Here is an 8,053-nt window from a genome sequence, read left to right on the forward strand (position 1 = left end):
AAGGCTTTCACTCTCTCTGGGGTCTATTGACGCATCTGGAGAACATGGTGTTGGACTGATGATTTCTGGCCACTCCTGAGGCACTCACGAGCAGGGATTTTAGGTTGGGTGGCCCGAGGCCGTGCACCAGCCCCACTAAATTCTTTGGTGGAGGCAGCTGTGGCCAGAGCAGGCCTGCCAGGCACGCGCTGGGTCCTGGGTGCCCTTGCTGAAGGGTGAGAGGAGAAGCCATGCCAGGCAGCGGCCCCAGCGAGAGGATGACGTGGCCCAGCCCGGCCCTTCCCACGGCCCCCCCAACCCGCCCTCTCTCCTCAGCCCCCGGGACACCGCCCATCCCGCCCCTCACGCGAACCCACAGCCTCATGGCCATGTCCCTGACAGGGAGTAGACGGGCCTCCGCGGGATCCCGCAGGTGAGTCTCCCCCTTACCCAGAGCCTTGGCCTCAGGGTGGGAGGAGGGGAGCCTGTGTCCCTGCTCTGCCATAGACATGCAGCGTGCCTTTGAGCAAGCTGTTGCCTCAGCTTTCCCCATCTCTAAAATGGGCTTGACAGCACTCACCTCCTCCTGGAGCTGTTTAAGGGCTCAAGTGAAACCATGGCTATGAAAGTTCTCTGAGGGCTTAAACCATGGTTTCCTACTAATCCTGTCCTCAATACTGTGTTGATTAGCACAATGACTGGAAGGAAGCCATGCAGTCTCCACGCAGGCTCACTTGGCCTCCCTCAACTCCCCCGCCACCACCACCACCATAGGCCCCTCTTTCTGTCCCCATTCCTATCTGCCACACTCTTCCTCACCTGTCACTCCTGCTCCAAAGGTGCTCTGACTCTGACCCGGTCTGTGCATGGGGGACCCCTGGAAGTCGAGGGCCTTTGGTCAGGGCAGATAGGAGCCCCTCCCTTGGCCCAGCCCTACCCCAGCCCCCATTCTTGTCCCTGGGGGGCGAGGAGGACCTGCCTCTTCCAGTTTTCCATCTTGATTGGCACTGTCTGTTCTGTCACCCCTATCTGTGCACCCCCCTCCTCCCTGCTTCTCTCCCCTGCGGTGACACTGAAGTGGGGGCCCTCTGGGCCGCAGCGGCCTGGCGGTGTTCGCCCAGTGTCCGCAGCTGCCCACCAGCCAGAATGAGCACCTGCCTCTTCTTCCCGCCTCCAGGCGCACCTCTCCGCCCGTGAGCGTGCGGGACGCCTACGGCACCTCCTCCCTCAGCAGCAGCAGCAACTCTGGTTCCTGCAAGGGCAGCGACAGCAGCCCCACACCAAGGTAATCAGCCCCGCCCCTCTGGGTGAGGCCAGTCACACCTGGGGGCTAAGGGGAAGAGAGTCATACCTCCTTCCCTCCATCAGATGCACAGTGGGAGATTCTATCCCCACCTTCTCTTCAATAGTGTACAATTTACAAATACAGTTTTCCTCAGTAAGCATTAGCCAGCTCCCATAAAATTTTTAAAGCTGCCTGCAAATTGGCTGCTTCAGCAGATAGGCCTCCCCAGGACCTGTCTTTTCTATGCCCATAAAACACCATTGTCCCTCCCTTGACTGGAGCCCCCACCCCCTAAAGCAGCAGAGGTGGGTGGCACCAAGGCCCTTTGAGTCTCTAATTGTGCGAGAACATGCCCAGGTTTTTAAGTCAACATCCAAGGAAATTTCTCTGGGAATGTAACAGCCAGGTGCTGTGAGTTGAGGCAGCTGGGCTGTGGCTGATAGGTGGCACTGGGGTGATCTCCTTACTTGTGAGACTCAAAGGCCAAAGCCTTAGCCCTCTCTCCTCCCCTGGCAGTGACCACCCTCTGCAGGGAGGAAGCTCTGGATGTGCTGCACCCCCCACATCTATGCCACCCCGTGCTGGGGAGGTCTTTGGCTGCGGGGGACAGTGTACGCCCAGCCTGCGGCCACCTCAGGGAGACAGCTGTTAGCGGGTCAATGCCCAGAGCAAGCAGGTGTTCACCTGTGTGCTAGTGCAAGGGGAGTGGTCATGTGTGCCCCCAGTGCATGTGTGTGCATGTGCAGATGGAAGGGTCTGCATGCATTTGTGCAAATGTGTGCAGGGGCTGGTATCCCAGTATGTGCGAGTGTCCATGAGGGTGGCAGTGGGATGTGTGGGCCTGGGCATGTATACATGTATGTGGGCCTGCAGGTGCAGATGGAGGGGGAATCCATGTACTCAGATGTGCACTCCAAGTAAGTGTGCAGACATGTAGTGCACACCCACGCGTATATGAGGATGGGTGAGGAGTGTGTCAGAGCACACACGAATCTGCTCTCTCCCTGGTCCTCCGACCAGCGCAGGGCATGAGGGCTCTCCACTAGGGAGAGGAGAGCTTCCCTCCCCCCGCCCACCCTGTGAGGTGTTTCCTCCTCCACAGTGGGATCTGGGGGAGTCCTTTGCCACCACGAAGATCACGCCCTGGGAGAATTACACAGCAGGGGAGCACCCTTCCCAGTCCATCCTCCAGCCCCAAACTCCTCCGGGTTGAGAGGCTGGAAGCCTGGGTTCTGCAATGCACCACTCGCCTGTCTGTGGGACATTAGGCAAGAGTTAACCTCTCCGAACTCGTGGAGCACCTCAGAAAGCTGAAGACAGTCCTTACTCTCAGGGCTGCTGGAAGGATTGAAGGAGAACGCGTCGGCAGAGCACCTGGCATGGAGCCAGGATTGTACACATGTTCTGTCTCCCCACCCCTAGTTAGAGGAGGTCTGAGCCCCCACACACACTGTGGGTCTTCATGTATCCATCTGGTGACCATAGGACAAGGACAGATAGGCTGGGGTCCCTGAGCTCTTCCTCCCTCCGCACTGATGGGCATACTCTTGCAGGCGCTCCATGAAGTACACGCTGTGCAGTGACAACCATGGCATCAAGCCCCCGACCCCAGAGCAGTACCTGACCCCGCTGCAGCAGAAGGAGGTGTGCATCCGGCACCTGAAGGCCCGGCTGAAAGACACACAGGACCGGCTCCAGGACCGGTGAGCGAGTCGCCAGAGGCAGCCCTGGGGACAGGCTGCTGCCCCCATACTCTGAGCAACCACAGCCCTGAGACATCTCAGAGGAAGGAGTGGCAGGGGCTTCCCAGGATCCACCCCTTCCTCTTCTTCACAGCAAAGCCCTGTTTGAGCCCATTTCCAGAGCCCCCACCCACTCTGTCTTCTCCTCAGCTGTTCTCCGTGACTGCTCAGGTGGCTGCGTGGGACGAGGCAGGAGCAGGTTATACCATGAGGTCCTGTCTGGCCTCCCAGAAGGCATTGTTCTCCCAGTTTAGCCTGGCAGCCCCTTTAGACCACTCCTTGTCTCCTGGCTCCTTTCTACCTGGGGAGTTGAGCACAGGGGCTTCTTTCTGGCTTACCTGTCTCCGTGGAGAGAAGCAACCATTCATCCCTCCCATTGTTTCCTCACAGTGAGTCACTGGGGGCTCTTGGCCCACCAGTTCAGGCCCCAGAAGCCTTCCTCCCCCTCTACTTCCTGTTTATAGATGATGTTAAGATCATGTGAAACATTTTGCTGAGCTCCTCCCTGGCCTGGGGTCTCCCAGGAGCCCCTGGGGACTCACCTGAGCTCTCACTCTCAGGACCAGGAGGGGCGCTGAACCCTCACCCTCCCAGCCCCACCCTTCCAGGCTGATGCCTTCATCTTTGTCATCGAAGCTTCGGGTCTGCCCTCTGATCTCTTCCATCATCTTAGCTATCCTTCTCTGGACTGTGTGGATTCAAACGTGTAGCCTGTTGTGAGCTTTGTCCAGCACTGGAGGTCAAGGCCTGCCACCATGGCCGCAGCTTTCTTGACAAGAGCTCTCCCAAGTAGCCAGTTCGGTTTAGATTTGTTGCGGTTTTGAACTGAGGGGATTGCAGGTGGTATTCTCTGGGCCTAATCTGTAGAGCGAGGGTTTCTATTTTTGTTTCCAACCATCTTCCCAGTGATGCCCAGTGTCTGCTTGGCCGTTTGTACTAATGTCTTTATCCCCCGGCGTCCTTTCTAGGACCAGCCCCGTAGCTCAGAGCTGACCATCCTCTATGTGTGGTTTGGGCACGTGCTCTGCTGTGACCCTAAACTCCCTGGCCCCTCCTGTTACTCCTGATACTCTTGCAGGAACCTGTGGCAGCTCTTTACTTGCTAGAATTTAATGTCTTTCTTGTCACACTCCTCACACTCCCTATATACTTAGTTTGATACCCATAATTCCCACAGTAGCTTCGCATCTCCTTCTCTAAGATGCCACCTGCTTTTACGTCCCTACTCCCTGAGATGCCCTTCCCCCATCTTGCCTCCTTGGCAAACTCATCCTCCAAGACCCAGTTCAAGTGTAATGTCTTTCCTATCACTTTTCATATTGTTCCTTCCTCTTCAAACAGAGTGTTGGGATTTTAGAAGCTCAACATATCATACCCCTTTCTCCCTAACCTCCTCTACCCCCAACACCAAGTTGAGAGCCAGTTAAAGGAAAGACACAATCAGGTAAATAGATGCAATTTCAACTCTACAACTGATAAAGTGAGCGAGCGTTGACGGCTCAGTGGTAGAGTTCTCGCCCTCCATGTTGGAGACCTGGGTTGATTCCCAGTCAATGCGCCTCAACCATAGCCACCACCTGTCTGTCGGTGGAGGCCTATGTATTGCTGCGATGCTGAACAGGTTCCAGCAGAGCTTCCAGACTAAGATGGACTAGGAAGAAAGGCCTGGTGATCTACTTCCAACAATCAGCCAGTGAAAACCCTATGGATCCCAATGTGTATAGGGTTGCCATGAGTTGGGAGCCGACTCAGTGGCAGCTAACAACAACACTGATAAGGCTATACCGGAGGATGTTGGCATAGGTGTACGTGTGACCAAATTTACTTGTCGCCCTGCAACCCACTCAAATATAGATGCTGGGCTGGGACAGACACAGGGCTGGGAAGCCATAGCTCCCTGGGGACTGGCTGCCTCTAAGGAAAGAGGGGCAGGGGACCAGCCCAGGTGGTCATACTGAGCAGGACAAGTCCCTTCTTCCAAATTCTTTATCCCAAACTGAGGTGTGAGTGAGAAGCAGGGAGAAAGATCAGGATGGTTACCCTAGAGTGAACCCCTACCCGGAGTCAGAGGAGGACCGGGCAACAAGCATTCCCCCATCGTGTCGCAGCATCTCTGTTGGAACATCTGTTATTGCCACTCTGAGCACCTCCGATTCGTTGCTGCCATCCACTTCCTTTGCTGAGTTGTTCCTGTTGGGAGGTCAGTCCCCTTCCATGTGTTGCTGCTGGCTGACCATTCTGGCCATTGCAGCCCCTCCTTCCCAGTCCCGTCAGCATACTGTATAATGAGATTCTTGGGCCCGTTTCCTGAATTGAATTTCACATCTGACTTTGAAAAGTACCTGGTGCCTGATCTGGGACAGTTACTCTGCTGGGCTCATGAACCCCAAGGGTGACAGTCATGTCATTTCCAGATGTCATTTACACGAATGTAGGGTTTGGGCTGAGCAGCCACATGGGGCCGTAGCAGTCAGCAGTGTGTTGGAGGCGGAATATCCAGAGAGGATCTTAGTCTTGGGAACGATTTTCCTCCTTTCTTCCTACTTCTATTAAGTCACTGTTGACTCACCCTGGTTTACCTCTAGACTTTCTGGAATGTTGTTCTCTCTCTCTTCCCTCCCCTCCAGCCCCCAAATTCCTCTACAACTCAGGGATTTACAAAAGCCTGAGAGTTTCTGGACAAGAGTCTTCCAATTGTCTTGTTTGCCTGGCGCTTGCCTCTTCTCTCAGGAGTAGCTCTGTGACTTTTTCATCTATCTTTTCAGCCTTTCCTCTTTACAGTAGACACGAAGAAGAAACTTCTAGCATGGATAAAATAGTCACCCTGCTCTCCTCTCTCTCTTTTGTTTCACCTGCCAGTCCTCATCCCACTGCTTGAAGATGTAAAATTATCACCCCCTCTACACATGTACTTCGCAGGCCTTAATTTCCCTCTCGCTCATAAAGACAAAGCAGTCCACTGTCCTCCCCCCAGGGACCGCAGCCAAATAGCGCTCGCTCCATTTAATATTTTCACCACCTGTTTTAGTAGGAGTCACGTCCCTTTCTATAGAGCAGAGACTTTCTGTTTAGTTTTTGTTGTTTTACATGAAGTTTTAAAACAGAGATGTACTAGGTTTCCATAGCTGTAGCACGTGTACATTAAGAATCTTCCTTGTCTACTCTCTTCTCTAGATGATGGATCTAGATGTCAAAAGTCATCTACATTTCAGCCTCTAGAGGGTGGGGATGTGGGTGGTGTCTCCTGTTGACGATGCTTTTCTCTCCCAGGAGGAGACCTCCCCTGTCATCACCCCAGGTCCGCCCTCCACCCCTCACTCATTCCTCTCTATGGAGGGAGGACCCGGCTGGTGCCTTGGGGAGAAGGAACGAAGCACTGAGCCCTTCCTTTTGTTCTCTAGTGCTGAGCTGCAGCAGCACAGGGCACCTGTCCTTGGTGACACTGTCCGCTCCTCTTTCTGTCCCCGGCCTCTCCTTGCTGGCCATGATGGGCCAGGCAGGCAGGCAGTGAGAGTGCACGTGTCTGTCTGCTCACAGGGACACAGAGATCGACGACCTGAAGACGCAGCTGTCACGCATGCAAGAGGACTGGATCGAGGAGGAGTGCCACCGCGTGGAGGCCCAGCTGGCCCTGAAGGAGGCCCGCAAAGAGATCAAGCAGCTCAAGCAGGTCATCGACACGGTCAAGAACAACCTCATTGACAAGGACAAGGGGCTGCAGAAGTACTTCGTGGACATCAACATCCAGAACAAGAAGCTGGAGACGCTGCTGCACAGCATGGAGGTGGCCCAGAATGGCATGGCCAAGGAGGACGGCACCGGGGAGTCGGCCGGTGGGTCACCCGCCCGCTCCCTCACCCGCAGCTCCACCTACACCAAGCTGAGTGACCCAGCCGTCTGCGGTGATCACCCACCCGACGATCCCCCCAGTGCCTCCGCTGAGGATGGGGTTGACAGTGGCTTTGTGGTGGCCGATGACACACTGAGCCGGACGGATGCACTGGAGGCCAGCAGCCTGCTGTCATCGGGGGTGGACTGTGGCCCCGAGGAGGCCTCACTGCACAGCTCCTTCAGCCTGGGCCCCCGCTTCCCTGCCAGTAACACCTACGAGAAGCTGCTGTGTGGCATGGAGGCCGGCGTGCAGGCCAGCTGCATGCAGGAGCGCGCCATCCAGACAGACTTCATGCAGTACCAGCCTGACCTGGACACCATCCTGGAGAAAGTGACCAATGCCCAGGTCTGTGGGACAGTCCCTGAGCCTGGTGACAGGCGCTCAGAGCTGGACCCCTACCCCCTGGGGCCGAGGGACCCCAACTCAGCAGTGGTGGTGACAGTGGGTGACGAGCTTGAGGTCCCAGAGCCCATCACCCATGGGCCTGCCACACACCGACCTGGTGCCAACCCCAACCCCGGCCTGTCAGTGAGCGTGGCGTGCCCCATGGAGGAGGAGGAGGAGGAGGCGGCAGCTGCAGCCGAGAAGGAGCCCAAGAGCTACTGGAGCCGCCACTACATCGTGGATCTGCTGGCCGTGGTGGTGCCGGCCGTGCCCACGGTGGCCTGGCTCTGCCGCTCCCAGCGGCGCCAGGGCCAGCCCGTCTACAACATCAGCTCCCTGCTGCGGGGCTGCTGCACCGTGGCCTTGCACTCCATCCGACGGATCAGCTGCCGCTCGCTGAGCCAGTCGGGGCCAAGCGGGGCGGGCGGCTCCCAGCTCTGAGGAGGCCCCACCCGGCCAGTGGCTCCTGCAGCCTGACCACTGATTGTAGGGGTGCCATTCTCCCTCTCACACGCACCCCTGGGCATCATCTTATTTATTTAGTTTTGGGTTTAGAACTCTGTTTTCAGAATGTAGACCAAGCATCAGGGTGCTGGGAGTAAAGGTTGGGGAAAGGAATCCCAAAACTTAGGCAAGAGGAAGGGGAAGGGAGAGCAGAGGGCAGGGAGCCGGCACATTGACTGCACCAGCCGCAGAGAGGTGAGGTGGTGAGGCGCCCCCGCCGGCCCTCTGCCCGCCTGGCCCTTCCAATACGCAAACCTGCTCAGGAAG

General features: G+C 56.5%; 1 protein-coding gene across 1 annotated transcript; it reads left to right on the plus strand.

Moving 5' to 3' along the window:
- Positions 1-230: 230 nt before the first annotated feature.
- On the plus strand, positions 231-7,723 carry SNPH (syntaphilin). The gene is made up of 4 exons (XM_004370494.2): positions 231-412; positions 1,157-1,264; positions 2,818-2,967; positions 6,544-7,723. Exons 1-4 carry the CDS (start codon positions 231-233, stop codon positions 7,721-7,723), a joined length of 1,620 nt encoding a protein of 539 aa, XP_004370551.1.
- Positions 7,724-8,053: the final 330 nt, after the last annotated feature.

This window comes from Trichechus manatus, unplaced genomic scaffold, assembly GCF_000243295.1.
Source record: "Trichechus manatus latirostris isolate Lorelei unplaced genomic scaffold, TriManLat1.0 scaffold00008, whole genome shotgun sequence".
Lineage (NCBI taxonomy): Eukaryota > Metazoa > Chordata > Mammalia > Sirenia > Trichechidae > Trichechus > Trichechus manatus.

What these genes read in the sequence shown, in the direction of transcription:
- SNPH (XM_004370494.2), top strand. Translation starts at nt 231, where the DNA reads ATGCCAGGCAGCGGCCCCAGCGAGAGGATGACGTGGCCCAGCCCGGCC. An exon ending in GCCTCCGCGGGATCCCGCAG is followed by an intron (nt 413 to 1,156) that starts GTGAGTCTCCCC and finishes TCCCGCCTCCAG; the next exon opens with GCGCACCTCTCCGCCCGTGA. An exon ending in GACAGCAGCCCCACACCAAG is followed by an intron (nt 1,265 to 2,817) that starts GTAATCAGCCCC and finishes ATACTCTTGCAG; the next exon opens with GCGCTCCATGAAGTACACGC.